This window comes from Argentina silus (assembly GCF_951799395.1).
Source record: "Argentina silus genome assembly, chromosome: 19".
NCBI classification, from domain to species: domain Eukaryota; kingdom Metazoa; phylum Chordata; class Actinopteri; order Argentiniformes; family Argentinidae; genus Argentina; species Argentina silus.
Window position 1 is genome coordinate 37,501 of NC_139673.1, and position 15,274 is coordinate 52,774.

The 15,274-nt window shown below is 50.4% G+C and overlaps 1 protein-coding gene across 1 annotated transcript; it reads right to left on the bottom strand.

Moving 5' to 3' along the window:
- Positions 1 to 7,419: 7,419 nt before the first annotated feature.
- On the bottom strand, positions 7,420 to 14,217 carry LOC310819625 (N-chimaerin-like). The gene is made up of 8 exons (XM_083690941.1): positions 13,995 to 14,217; positions 12,830 to 12,907; positions 12,638 to 12,722; positions 12,284 to 12,457; positions 11,867 to 11,944; positions 11,015 to 11,152; positions 10,728 to 10,833; positions 7,420 to 10,636 (listed from the first exon to the last, which is right to left on the bottom strand). Exons 1-8 carry the CDS (start codon positions 14,088 to 14,090, stop codon positions 10,465 to 10,467), a joined length of 927 nt encoding a protein of 308 aa, XP_083547067.1. The 5' UTR covers positions 14,091 to 14,217; the 3' UTR covers positions 7,420 to 10,464.
- Between the last annotated feature and the right edge of the window lie 1,057 nt (positions 14,218 to 15,274).

Sequence of the window (15,274 nt, forward strand, 5' to 3'; positions counted from 1 at the left end):
CATGAAATGGGGAGGAGTTATGTCCTTGGGCGGTATTACATTAGTGTAAAAGGGCGGAGCCATGTAAAGGGGAGGAATAGTGGAAAGGGGAGCAGTTACATTAGTGGAAAGGCGCGGGGTCAGTCAATGTAAATTGAGAAGTCATGAAAGGGGCGGAGTCATGCAAATGTGTGGAGCCATGAAAAGGGGAGGAGTTACATTCATGGAAAGGAACAGGGTCAGTCCATGTAAAGGGGAGGAGTCATGTATAAAGGGTAGGGAATGAAAGTACCACTCGTTACAACCAAGGTATGCAGAAGACCATTTCTGAACGCACCACACGTCGAACCTTGAAGCAGATGGGCTACAGCAGTAGAAGACCACTCCGGGTGCCACTCCTGTCAGCTAAGAACAGGAAACTGAGGCTACAATTCGCACGGGCTCACCAAAATTGGACAATAGAAGATTGGAAAAACGTTGCCTGGTCTGATGAGTCTCGATTTCTGCTGCGACAATGGTTCAGGCTGGTGGTGGTGGTGGTGGAATGGTGTGGGGGATATTTTCTTGGCACACTTTGGGCACTTAGTAGCAATTGAGCATCGTTTAAACGCCACAGCCTACCTGAGTATTGTTGCTGACCATGTCCATCCCTTTATGACCACAGTGTACCCATCTTCTGATGGCTACTTCCAGCAGGATAACGCGCCATGTCACAAAACTCACATCATCTCAAACTGGTTTCTTGAACATGACAATGAGTTCACTGTACTCCAATGGCCTCCACAGTCACCAGATCTCAATCCAATAGAGCACCTTTGGGATGTGGTGGAACGGGAGATTTGCATCATGGATGTGCAGCCGACAAATCTGCAGCAATGATGCTATCATGTCAATATGGACCAAAATCTCTGAGGAATGTTTCCAGCACCTTGTTGAATCTATGCCACAAAGAATTAAGGCAGTTCTGAAGGCAAAAGGGGGTCCAACCCGGTACTAGCAAGGTGTACCTAATAAAGTGGCCAGTGAGTGTAATGTTTATATATATAATATAATGTATCTATATAATATAACGTATGTATATGATATAACACATATATATAACGTGTATATATATAATATAATGTATGGTAAATAAAGAATCTGGTCCGAGGCCAAACCCAGCAACGCCTCATTCTAACACTGTGTTAGTGGAGTCCAAGTGTTGTACAAAGGAAGGGGTCCAATTCAAGTAGAAGTGTTTTCATGATGGAACAGGAACAAGCTCCTTTCCTGAGAACCATGTCAATAGTGACACGTGCTCTCTCTGCCCTCCCAGGTTTCTCCTTCACCAACTCCTCCTCAAGCTTACTGAGGACTCTCTGCAGAAGTCCATCCAGTAGATAATCTAGAACTGGTCCTGACACTCATTTCACAAACTCTGGCCGGACAGAGTGCAGTTGCTCCTCTGCAGAACCACTCTGACTGCACTCCACTCACCAGTGCAGCACCTGGTAGTCAGGGGAAACCAAGACAAACACAGTAAGCTATGTACAGTAGAGTTGTGTTGGCTGAGCCAAACCAGTGTTGGTGAGGGGGCTGCAGCTGATCCCTTCAACATTCACACCAGCTAGACCACATTACAGAGGAGCCCACAGCGGGAATGGTGTTTGGATGGAAGCTCTCAGCCTCAAATCCAGACCTTGAGGCCCACAGCACAGCTGGTTTTCATCAGGGACTGGTTCAGACCTGGGACACCTGAGACTCTCTGGACTACCAATGTAACTACCAGGGAGAGAAGGAAACCAGCAGTGCTGCAGACCTGGAGGCCTCTGGTTTACAAACTAACTGTAAGGGTTTACCTGTTACTAGTGGGATGAACCCCACCCAGACCTTGTCTCCACCACCCCCTCCCTTCAAAAGCCTCAGCTCCACACTCTTTATGTCCGGGTTGAGGAACATCTGGAAGGTGGGATGGTAGTTTGGCCCGTAGTCCCAGTACACCTGCACACGCTGAAACATAGTGAGAGAGTTTGCTGATTCTGCACCAAATCAAACATTTTATTCTAAAAAACAGAGACTCCTCCCATACAGCCAAGAACCTTGGGGTGATCCTTGACAACCGCTTAACCTACCGGGCGGCAAAGGGAACAGCCCCTCCCTACTTGCAAGCAATGGTCAGCCCCCAAACCCCTGCAAGATCACTCCGCTCGTCCACCTCGGCTGCCCGCCTGGCACCGCCGCCTCTACGTGGATGCAGTGGCCGCGCTACTCGGTCACGGCTTTTCACTGTCCTGGCACCTCGCTGGTGGGAGGAGCTTCCCACAACGGTCAGGACTGCAGAGTCACTTCCGATCTTCCGCCGTAGATTGAAAACCCATCTCTTCAAGCTACATCTTAACAGTCCCTCCTAAAGACCGCTTCACCCTCACTACCCCCCCTATACTAACCCTAACCCCGAGACCTCTTCTCCCCTGCTACCCCCCTGTACAAGTTCTCTCCTGCTAATAAAATATATATATATATATATATAAAATAAATAAATAAATAAAAATGTCCCTACTGGCATTACGACTGCCAATGGCCCCTGGTGTGAGCATTGATTACTTTGTCTTATAATGACTGTTGGATAGATGATTCACTTACTTAAACAAATGTATTGTTGTACGTCGCTTTGGATAAAGGCGTCTGCTAAATGTCATAAATGTAAATGTAAATGTAATGTAAATGACCTGGCCCTCTACAGCCACATCACCAAGGCTAATCTGGCCCTCTACAGCCACATCACCAAGGCTAATCTGGCCCTCTACTGCAGGCGGAGGACCCGTGGGGAGGAGGCCAGGAGCTGAAGGGGGACAAAGGGAGGGACTTTCTCCAACAGTCACGGGGTTGAAATACACTGGTCCACACTGGCTCCACTGTCCTCCACCTGCTCCACCTCCTCTCTCCTCCCCTTCTGCACTGATCACCAATGAGACAGACAGATACAGACAGATACAGACAGACAGACAGACAGACAGACAGACAGACAGACAAATAGACTCAGAGACAACATGGCAATTACTCATTAATCTATGTATTCTATAATATTCTCCTTGAGAATTAATGTACTTTCATAGAGAAGGTGTGGCATTCACCACACACTCCCTTCTGAAATCCCTGGAAAGAAAATACACAAAAGAATGTGTTTTCAGTAAAAAAAAAGAGTTCTTCCTGATTACTGAGGAACATCCACTTCCTTCTCCTCTCTGCTTTCATACCAAACAAAAACACATGCGCCCAACGTGGGGCTCGAACCCACGACCCTGAGATTAAGAGTCTCATGCTCTACCGACTGAGCTAGCCGGGCATGGAGAGGAAGTCACCATACTCTGACAGATCACCTTCTGTAGGAGCTGAAGGGGGACAAAGGGAGGGACTTTCTCCAACAGTCACGGGGTTGAAATACGCTGGTCCACACTGTCCTCCACCTCCTCTCTCCTCCCCTGCTGCACCAATGAGACAGACAGACACAGACACACCCGCTGACCCAGGGATCTACTTTCAACAGTGCAGTTATATAATAGATGTTTTTACATTCCATTTACCAATTATTAATTTATTTTGCTGTTTTCTGTCATACAGTAGCCCACCCACCCACCCTACCTCCACCACAGCACGATCAGCTACAGTGCCCGTGGAGCTGGTATCTCAGATTAGAGCTCAGGAGAGAGAGCAAGTAAGAGAGTCTCTGTGGCGCAATTGGTTAGCGCGTTCGGCTGTTAACCGAAAGGTTGGTGGTTCAAGCCCACCCAGGGACGATTCCCTTTTCTTCTTGGACCTCGGAAACCTGGAGAACGTGCAGATAACCAACAGGCTCAGAGACAACATGGCAATTATTCCTGAATCATTATTCTATTAGCTAGACTCTCCTTGAGGCATGGAGTGGGTTAGGGTTAGCTGACTGCCCTGGTCCGCCTTCTGTAATCCCTGGGAAAAAATACACATGACCACAAAATAATGTTCCAAGTAAAAGGAGTTCTCCCTGATTTCTTTTAGCCCCACCATAACACACACCCACAGAGCTGCAAGTAGATTAGAGCTCAGGAGAGAGAGAGAGAGCAAGAGAGTCTCTGTGGCGCAATTGGTTAGCGCGTTCGGCTGTTAACCGAAAGGTTGGTGGTTCAAGCCCACCCAGGGACGATTCCCTTTTCTTCCTCGGAAACCTGGAGAACGTGCAGATAACAAACAGGCTCAGAGACAACATGACAATTACATTTACATTTACATTTATGGCATTTAGCAGACGCCTTTATCCAAAGCGCCTTACAACAAATGCATTTGTTCAAGTAAGTGAATCATCTGTCCATCAGTCATCATAAGATAATTTTTTTTTTTTTTAATTAACAGGAGAGAAACGTGTACACGGGGGTAGTGGGGGTAAAGAGGTATTTTACCCAATTACTCATTAATCTATGTATTCTATAATATTCTCCTTGAGAATTAATGTACTTTCATAGAGAAGGTGTGGCATTCATCACACACTCCCTTCTGAAATCCCTGGAAAGAAAATACATAAAAGAATGTGTTTTCAGTAAAAAAAAAAAAAAAGAGTTCTTCCTGATTACTGAGGAACATACACTCCCTTCTCCTCTCTGCTTTCATACCAAAAAAAAAAACATGTGCGCCCAACGTGGGGCTCGAACCCACGACCCTGAGATTAAGAGTCTCATGCTCTACCGACTGAGCTAGCCGGGCACTGGGAGCCCAGCCTCACAGCAGAGCTCTAATGGTTCCTCCACTGGGAGCCCAGCCTCACAGCAGAGCTCTAATGGTTCCTCCACTGGGAGCCCAGCCTTACAGCAGAGCTCTAATGGTTCCTCCACTGGGAGCCCAGCCTCACAGCAGAGCTCTAATGGTTCCCCTGAAGCAGCAACCTCAGTCACCACAACCTCAGTCACTAACCTGCAGCAGACACCACGGATCTGACAACACTCTGGTTCGCTAGGCGACAGCAATGCATTTTTTATTTGATTTATTTTCTATAATAACAATAAAAAAACAAGTGCCCCGTGTGAGGCTCGAACTCACGACCTTCAGATTATGAGACTGACGCGCTGCCTACTGCGCCAACGAGGCCCGGGAACCAGCCCGCACCGCCGCCCTTATAAAGGGACAGTCCGCCAGCTACAATTACCGCTGTTGTATATGATATAATCCCATAAAAACACAGCAAACACGGCTGTGATACAGTTTGTAGTTACAGCTGCATGCGTAGGAAAGAGAAACCTAGCGAGCTGTGTTTGCGGATAAAGTAGTAATCTTTAGAGTTGCGAGGTTACTGCTAGGTTTCTCTTTCCTAACTTTCTCAGTTGACGGGAGCTCAGTACTCAGCGCCGTAGCCGACCTAACAACACTACCGCACCATCGCCAGCAGAGGGCGCTGTTGCATAGCAAGCAGCACAGCGCACCGACCTGCCACCACCGGCCAGCGGCCCGGCCTCCGTCCTCCTCCATTTTAATAGCAGCATGACTAACCCTAACCCATACAGAGAAAACTAATTAACAAATATAAACATAAATAACTAACAACAGTTGTCTTTCCTTTATCTAGTACTGTAACTGCTTGTGACACCAATTCTTATCTAAAGTCTTACTTGCGATGACTGTGATTTGGGTTGTAGTTGATTAGTTTACTTTGGACGAATGTAGGCCTTATTTTCGGTAGCTCTGGATAAGTGCGTCTACTAAATGAAATATACTATATATAAAAGTTAAATGGGTATCCTCCCTCCCCTACTTTCAATGTGCACACAGAAGAGGCGCCAGCGACCCGGTCCCGAACCAGCCTCCCGTTCGACAACGACTCCATGTCCACCCAGGTACTGGACCACAGGATCCATGTCTGACAGAAAACACGAATATGCTACAATCTCTGACATGTACAGACACATCGATTCCTCAAATAAATTGTGGAAAATAACCGTATGCAGCCTCCCTATCTATAAAATATACAAAGGAAAAACAAATGAGTATTTAAATAGTCCAAGTTCTCTCCCTTTCAAGACTGTTGTAATTCATATTAGCCCAACGCACATGGCGAGGCCTCTCTCTTCCCTGCCACGCAGATTTATCTACTTTTATATCAAGTTTTATATCACCCTTACTTACTGGCATACTGGACGTGCATGTGTTATAAAGTGAGTATTTATCTGACCTGTTCTGTTTCCAGAGTGAGGGGGCCTACCTTCCCAGGCGACCGTCGGTTGAGGATCACATTCGCCCTCTTGCACATTTAATAACATAGTTTCATAGTTTTATGAGGGTAAAACACATTTTACACTCGTTGGTTCCATTATAGTAAGACTGGCGAGAAATGGAGCCTCTTCACAACCGCGACGTCGAGCTCTCACGTCCGAACATGTCCCGTCATGACCGAGCAAATGTTGACCGTTTGGGTTATTCGATGTTTTTGATGCCATTCAGATTAAATTACTATACTAACATATGTGTTGATATATCACGAACATATTTGCACCAAAAAAATAAAGAGCTAATTAGTTAATAGGCCTTTGCAGAGGCGCATCTCACCCGTTAGTCCGCCGTCTCCTCAACAACATGGCGGCGGGTTCATCTCAACACCTTCAACTTGTTAAAGTTTCACTTCGCAGCTCAAACAAACTGGCGTCGTATGAGTGACATATACCGAGGCTGGCCTCTACCGAGGCTGGCCTCTACCGAGGCTGGCCTCTACCGAGGCTGGCCTCTACCGAGGCTGGAAGTCGAGGTGTTGATAGTCAACTCCAGGCTTTACATCAACCAACTGTCTAATGAACCCTAAAGTCGCAGCTGAGGGGCCTTGTTTATTATTACTTTTATACAACGGTTACAAAACAAAATAAAGAATTGTGACAAGAAAACAACGGCAAACTATTTATTTCGTGATAGATTGTGGTAGTTTCTACCCTGCGCTCAGAAATATAGTTCTCAAAACGGCCACTGTTGTCAAGGGAACGTTGTGTTCGCTCGTATCCCAAACAGGGATATTACGGTAACGTATCATAAACAGGGATATTACGGTAACGTATCATAAACAGGGATATTACGGTAACGTATCATAAACAGGGATATTACGGTAACGTATCATAAACAGGGATATTACGGTAACGTATCTGGTAAACGGGTCAAACGCGTCATAGTTGTTACTTTATCAGACAATAAAGCACGTCTTAGAATGCTTCTTCTGATCAAACCGTTGTATAATAATAGAATACATATTTGGGCTAGGCTAATAGTACACAGTGTACGTCCCCCATTAAGAAGAAACTTCCAAATCACCGATCACGTTAAATAACGACTTTCCTCTCATATAGACCAGCTTCCAGCGGTGTCCATGACGACGTCTGCGTCATCGCTTGACCCTTCCTTCCTCTATCAAGGTCATTCCTGCATGCATACAACAAATGACCACATCAAAGCCATATTCAATAATTTATTCAATGTCTACCATGCAGAAATCATATAGAAAACACTTTACAGCAACAACAAGAAATGAACAAAACCAGACATTTCATTGAGACAGCTGACTGAAGGCAGAGATCCCGCTCTGGGTTAGATTAATACTCTAACGGGTGTATTAATAAGGACTGATGTAGTAATGTCTAAGAATCTCAACATCCACCCCAAAAAAGGTGTTCCAGTGTAAAAAAACAACAACACCAATGGCAAAGAAAATCAAAGATTTAAAAAAATAATGACAGTATTCTATGTTCCATGCAGGTCCATGGTGATTGACAGGGACTTAACCCTGTCTGGACCAACAGGCCACATCGAGCAGAGCAGAGCATTACTGTAAAAATGTTGTTAATTATTGTCTTTCTGTTTCAAAGATGAAGAGGGATCAGAATCCAACAGAGAGCGGCAGGAGACAGGACATGCACACGCACGTGCGCGCACACACACACGAGTGGTCCATCAAAGACCCCCGACATAAATAGGGGGGCCGGTGAGGGGGGACATGCAGAAGACGTCAGTCTAAGGAGGTGTGTGAGGAGTGTGACCATGGGGAGACTACTCAGACACAGACATACTGCTGGGATTCTTCATATTCCCTTCAGACAGACTGACTGACTCCCCCCCTCCCTCCGGTCCACATGATGAGTTATGGGCGCCACGCTGGGCGTGGTGGTGTCAGGAGCGTGGCAGAGGCTTCCCTCCGCGTCTCAGAGGTCAGACACACAGCGCTTCTGTTACAGCCAAACCACACTGCTGCCTTTACACAACGGGGCGCAGTGGAGTTTGGCTGTAAGTCCTGTGTAGACACAAGCCTCTGGCTCTTCCCTGGCTCTTCCCTGGCCCTTCCCTGGCTGATCCCTGGCCCTTCCCTGGCCCTTCCCTGGCTGATCCCTGGCCCTTCCCTGGCTGATCCCTGGTCCTGGCTGATCCCTGGCTGATCCCTGGTCCTGACTGATCCCTGGCCCTTCCCTGGCTGATCCCTGGTCCTGGCTGATCCCTGGTCCTGGCTGATCCCTGGCTGATCCCTGGTCCTGGCTGATCCCTGGCTGATCCCTAGACTCTGTAGATCTTAGAGGACTGGATAGGTCTGAGCTAGAAGGGTCATTCCTCCTGACCTATCAGAGGGCACGGTGGAGCTGGTGTCACAGTGTAGACTCAGTGGCTAGGGGCTAGTGTGTAGGAGCTAGTGTGTAGGGGCTAGTGTGTAGGGGCTAGTGTGTAGGGGCTAGTGTGTAGGGGTAGTGTGTAGGAGCTAGTGTGTAGGAGCTAGTGGCTAGGGGCTAGTGTGTAGGGGCTAGTGTGTAGGAGCTAGTGTGTAGGGGTAGTGTGTAGGAGCTAGTGTGTAGGGGCTAGTGTGTAGGGGCTAGTGTGTAGGAGCTAGTGTGTAGGGGCTAGTGTGTAGGAGCTAGTGTGTAGGGGCTAGTGTGTAGGGGCTAGTGTGTAGGAGCTAGTGTGTAGGGGCTAGTGTGTAGGGGCTAGTGTGTAGGGGCTAGTGTGTAGGGGCTAGTGTGTAGGGGTAGTGTGTAGGAGCTAGTGTGTAGGGGCTAGTGTGTAGGGGTAGTGTGTAGGGGCTAGTGGCTAGGGGCTAGTGTGTAGAGGGGAGTGTGTAGGGGGAGTGTGTAGGAGCTAGTGTGTAGGGGTAGTGTGTAGGAGCTAGTGTGTAGGGGCTAGTGTGTAGGGGCTAGTGTGTAGGGGCTAGTGTGTAGGGGTAGTGTGTAGGGGCTAGTGTGTAGGAGCTAGTGTGTAGGGGCTAGTGTGTAGGGGTAGTGTGTAGGGGTAGTGTGTCGGGGCTAGTGTGTAGGGGCTAGTGTGTAGGGGCTAGTGTGTAGGAGCTAGTGTGTAGAGGGGAGTGTGTAGGAGCTAGTGTGTAGGAGCTAGTGTGTAGGGGCTAGTGTGTAGGGGCTAGTGTGTAGGGGCTAGTGTGTAGGGGGAGTGTGTAGGAGCTAGTGTGTAGGGGCTAGTGTGTAGGAGCTAGTGTGTAGGAGCTAGTGGCTAGGGGCTAGTGTGTAGGGGCTAGTGTGTAGGGGCTAGTGTGTAGGGGGAGTGTGTAGGGGTAGTGTGTAGGGGCTAGTGTGTAGGAGCTAGTGTGTAGGGGCTAGTGTGTAGGGGCTAGTGTGTAGGGGTAGTGTGTAGGGGGAGTGTGTAGGGTAGTGTGTAGGGGCTAGTGTGTAGGAGCTAGTGTGTAGGGGCTAGTGTGTAGGGGTAGTGTGTAGGGGCCAGTGTGTAGGAGCTAGTGGCTAGGGGCTAGTGTGTAGGGGGAGTGTGTAGGAGCTAGTGTGTAGGGGTAGTGTGTAGGGGTAGTGTGTAGGGGCTAGTGTGTAGGGGTAGTGTGTAGGAGCTAGTGTGTAGGAGCTAGTGTGTAGGAGCTAGTGGCTAGGGGCTAGTGTGTAGGGGCTAGTGTGTAGGGGGAGTGTGTAGGGGCTAGTGTGTAGGGGTAGTGTGTAGGGGCTAGTGTGTAGGGGCTAGTGTGTAGGGGGAGTGTGTAGGGTAGTGTGTAGGGGCTAGTGTGTAGGGGGGAGTGTGTAGGAGCTAGTGTGTAGGGGTAGTGTGTAGGGGTAGTGTGTAGGGGTAGTGTGTAGGAGCTAGTGTGTAGGGGCTAGTGTGTAGGGGGAGTGTGTAGGGGCTAGTGTGTAGGGGGGAGTGTGTTGGAGCTAGTGTGTAGGGGTAGTGTGTAGGGGGGAGTGTGTAGGGGGTGTGTGTAGGGGTAGTGTGTAGGGGGTGTGTGTAGGGGGAGTGTGTAGGGGGGAGTGTGTAGGGGTAGTGTGTAGGGGGTGTGTGTAGGGGGAGTGTGTAGGGGGGAGTGTGTAGGGGTAGTGTGTAGGGGGTGTGTGTAGGGGGAGTGTGTAGGGGTAGTGTGTAGGGGGTGTGTGTAGGGGGAGTGTGTAGGGGGGAGTGTGTAGGGGTAGTGTGTAGGGGGTGTGTGTAGGGGGAGTGTGTAGGGGGGAGTGTGTAGGGGTAGTGTGTAGGGGTAGTGTGTAGGGGGGAGTGTGTAGGAGCTAGTGTGTAGGGGGTGGTTCAGAACAGGATGTCCTCGTTCCTGATGAGCGTCTCGACCACCTGGCGCTGGTAGCGGATGTCGTTGAGCGCCGTCATGGCGTCCAGGCCCGGGGCGCGCATCAGCGTGGGGCCAAACACCATGCCCAGGTTCTCCGCTGTCATCAGGTTGGCCTTGGCATTCTGGGTCACCCTGGAGGGGGGGGCGGGGGGTACAGTGATGTCAGAGTGGAGTGTGTGTGTGTGTGTGTGTGTGTGTGTGTGTGTACAGGGAGGGGTCTCACCTCTTCAGATGGGCCATTAGGTAGCGGAGTGTTTCACAGTGAGCAGGAGGCAGCAGCTTCAACGCTTCATGGAGGGCTTCTAACCGCTTGTCTGCATCTGTGATCTCTACACACACACACACACACACACACACACACAGAGTCAGAGTCTGCTCTCGAACCACGCACACACTGGACAGAGACACACACACACACACACACACACACACACACTCACACTCACACTCACACTCACACTCACACTCACACTCACACTCACACTCACACACACACACAGACACACTCACGCGCGGCCTCTATGAATCGTGGGTAGGCGTCGTAGCTGATGAGAGGGATGGGCAGATCTCTGAAGTACAGCTTCAGCGCCCCAGTGATGACGTTGATGTCCTCATACACACTCACAGAGATGTCTGCCTTCTCTCCGTCTGCAGGGGGGTGAGGGGCGGGGCGGGGCGGGGCGGGGCGGGGGGGGGTGAGAAGGTGAGTAAAGTCGCCCCAATGGTCCACAATTCTACAGAGCCAAGGGCGACTTTGTTCACCGAAAACACATTAATGATGATGCTTCATTTTGTAGCCAATGAAATTATTGTTGCTAGGTAAATACCACATCAAATACTTGGCTCTTTAGGTGGAGAGGGTTCAGGTGGGCAGTTAGTGAGTTAAAGGGGAAGTTTACCCCAAATCCATGTTCATGTGTATTTCTGGCCAATCAGTGATGGACCGTCTCCAACCATCATCATCTCACCTGCATCAGAACTATCCAAACACTCTGACGTCTGTTTACTTCCTAAAAACATCTCATACCGCCTTAAAATACGTCAGACGAGACCCTCCTCTGCTCTACTCTGACCTGCTCTACTGTGACCTGCTGACCTGCTCTACTCTACTCTACTCTGACCCTGTGTTCTAGTGCTGTTCAACAGAAGGACCTGGTGTGGGAGGGAGAGGGGAATCTTGGGAGTTGTAGGAATTTAATCAAATGGGCAATTTGGAACATCAGGAACATCATTGAAAGCGAGATATCTTGACTCAGAGGTCGTTTTAAAATCTGTTTTTTTGTGAACATGTTGAATAATGAAAACAACAAATCCACTTAGTTACAGGGTCCCACACACAGAGCCAGAGACGCAGGGACCAACCTCTGTCAAACGCCAGCTTCACGTCTTCTATGAGATCACTGAACCCTGAGATCCTGTACAACCCCTCAGACTGAAGACCTGCACAGACAGACGGACGGAGGGAGGGAGGGAGAGGGAGGGAGGGAGAGGGAGGGAGGGAGGGAGGGAGAGGGAGGGGGAGGGAGATAGAGAGAAGGAGAGAAACAGGAGGGAAAATGTAAACTACTAACCCATTTAAGACTTCATAAAACTAACCCCACTGCAGCACAGCCGAGCATGCAGAGGCTAGACCACAGTCTGGATCCTGGTTTACCGTAGTAACTCTATTGTTACCATGGTAACTCTACTGTTACCATAATAACTCTATTATTTACCATGGTAACTCTATTGTTTACCACAGTGACTCCAGTGTTACCACGGTGACTCCAGTGCTCTCACCTCTGGCCTCCAGCTCCTGTATGCACATGTCCACCACCATGGGCCGCTTTGCATTGTGGGCCTTCACCAGCGTGGTGAGGTCACAGCTGTACACCTTCTTCACGTGCTTCAGGTCGGGCTTACAGTCGTTAGGGACCACCTTAGAACACTGCTTATGGACGTTCAGGCCACAGTCTGAGGGGGGGGGGAGACATTAGATTAGCAGGCCAGGTCTGCTGAGGGGGGGGGGGAGACATTAGATTAGCAGGCCAGGTCTGCTGAGGCATCAGTTCCTCTGATCAACACCCTCAGAGCACCCGTGATGATGTCACTTCCTGGTGTGTTGCCGTGGCAGCAAGGTGCATCAGGTCTTACCTGAACACTTGACCCCCTGGGCGACCAGCCCCCACATGAAGTTGGCACAGTACTCACACCAGTGGGGCCCACGGAAGGTGTGTACCTGGGGGGGGGGGGGGGACAGCATTGGACACCGATACAGAGTGTGTGTGTGTGTGTGTGTGTGGTGTGTGTGGTGTGTGTGTGTGTGTGTGTGTGTGTGGGTCTTACCTTGAAGTTGTGGTGTTTGTCGTCTGTGTGTGTGTGCTGGGTCTGGTTGAGTGCGGCCCGCCGGACCAGGGAGGTGAGCTGGGAACAGGCAAAGCGTTTCAAGACTTGGAGGGCGGGGCTTCTGTGGCGCTGCCGCCGTGACCCCTGACCCTGACCCCCCCAGCCTCACACCCAGCGCTGTGGCCCCCCACTCTCCTTCTTAGCCTTGTGAACCAGGGACCCCCTCCCCCCTCCCTCACACTCTCCCCCTTCCTGACAAGGAAGGATTCCCTGGATGGCATGATAGCTAGGCAGGGGTCCCCCCCTCCTCCTCCTCCTCCTCCTCCTCCTCCTCCCCCTCCCCCTCCCCCTCCTCCTCCCCTACTAGTTGCTCTGTGCCTCATGGTGAATTACAGTTCACACAGGAACAACAACAACCACCACCAGGGAAGCTAGTCAGCCATCTAACAGAAGAAGCTGGAACAGAAACACATCTAATGCCCTGAGATCTGCCCTGAGATCACACACACACACACTGTGTATTGGAGGGGAGGGGAGGACAGGGGAGGAGGACAGGGGAGGAGGACAGGGGAAGAGGGGAGGAGGGGAGGACAGGGGAGGGGAGGACAGGAGGGGAGGGGAGGAGGACAGGGGAGGGGAGGGGAAGAGGGGAGGACAGGAGGGGAGGGGAGGAGGGGAAGAGGGGAGGGGAGGGGAGGGGAGGGAGGGGAGGAGAGGGAGGGGAGAGGAGGAGGAGGGAGGTGTTCAAGCTAACTAGCATGTGTCTCCACAACAACAACAAAGCATTTCTCTCCTCCTGAAAGTCACAGCGTCCCCCCCCCCCGTCCCCCCCCCCCACACACACACACACCCTAACTAGGAAAAAAAGACAAAGGGCCAATACCCCCCCCCCCCCCCCCGGACACCCCCCCCCCCCCCCCCCCAGGACACCACCACCCCCCCCCCCACACACAGACACACACACACACACACACACACACACAGACACACACACACAGACACATACACACATACACACAGACACACACACACACACACACACACACACACACACACACACACACACACACACACACACACACACAGACACACAGACAGAAACACAGACACACGCGTGCATGGCTTAAATCAACCTTCCTCCCCCTACCCCCCCCCCCCCCCTCACCCTCTCCTCCAGCGGGGCGGGGTCCATGCGGGGGGGCAGCAGGTCCTGGTTGAGGGTGGTGTATCCTACATGCTGGTAGATGGGGTTCACCGTCATCTTGCTGATGTACTCTGCGGCGCGGGTCTCGATGTACAGGGTGATCAGGCCATCCGTCACCAGGTCGTGGATCGACTCAAAGCGCTTCTCCCCCACAAAGTGCTTCCCATCGTGGTACAGACGGAAGTTCCTGGTCTGGCCCCCGAACCTTGACATTTACATTTACATTTATGACATTTAGCAGATGTCTTTATCCAAAGCGACTTACAACAATACATTTGTTTCAGTAAGTGAATCATCTGAACATCAGTCATCATAAGATAAAGTAATCAATGCTCAGACCAGGGGCCATTGGCAGTCACAATGCTACATCTTTCATATTAAACCACAATTAGATTTCTGTGGATTTACAAGTCTCTTGTTGTGACTGAGAAGGCGATGGATTATTTGAGGTGAGGGTTAGGGTTAGGTTGTGTTAGGGTTAGGGTTGTGTTTGGTTGTGTTAGGTTGGGTTGGGTTAGGGTTAGGTTGGGTTAGGGTTAGGTTGTGTTAGGTTGGGTTGTGTTTGGTTGTGTTAGGTTGGGTTGGGTTAGGGTTAGGTTGGGTTAGGGTTAGTTGGGTTAGGTTGGGTTAGGGTTAGGTTGGGTTAGGTTGGGTTAGGGTTAGGTTGGGTTAGGTTAGGTTGTGTTAGGTTGGGTTAGGTTAGGGTTAGGTTGGGTTAGGGTTGTGTTAGGTTGGGTTAGGGTTAGGTTGGGTTAGGGTTAGGGTTGTGTTAGGGTTAGGTTAGGTTAGGGTTAGGGTGAGGGTTAGGTTGGGTTAGGTTGGGTTAGGGTTAGGGTTGTGTTAGGTTGGGTTAGGGTTAGGGTGAGGGTTAGGTTGGGTTAGGGTTAGGGTGAGGGTTAGGGTTAGGGTGAGGGTGAGGGTGAGGGTGAGGGTGAGGGTGAGGGTTAGGGTTAGGTTAGGTTAGGGTTAGGGTTAGGGTTGTGTTAGGTTGGGTTAGGGTTAGGGTTGTGTTAGGTTGGGTTAGGGTTAGGGTGAGGGTTAGGTTGGGTTAGGGTTAGGGTGAGGGTTAGGGTTAGGGTGAGGGTGAGGGTTAGGGTGAGGGTGAGGGTGAGGGTGAGGGTGAGGGTTAGGGTTAGGGTTAGAGTTAGGGTTAGGGTTAGGTTAGGGTTAGGGTTAGGTTGGGTGAGGGTTAGGTTGGGTTAGGGTTAGGGTTAGGGTGAGGGTTAGGGTTGGGGTTAGGG

Coding starts and splice junctions, on each gene's coding strand:
- LOC310819625 (XM_083690941.1), bottom strand. CDS start 14,090: ATGACGGTGAACCCCATCTACCAGCATGTAGGATACACCACCCTCAAC. Junction 12,908..13,994: donor CCGCCCCGCTGGAGGAGAGG/GTGAGGGGGGGG, acceptor GCCTGTTCCCAG/CTCACCTCCCTGGTCCGGCG. Junction 12,723..12,829: donor ACAAACACCACAACTTCAAG/GTAAGACCCACA, acceptor CCCCCCCCCCAG/GTACACACCTTCCGTGGGCC.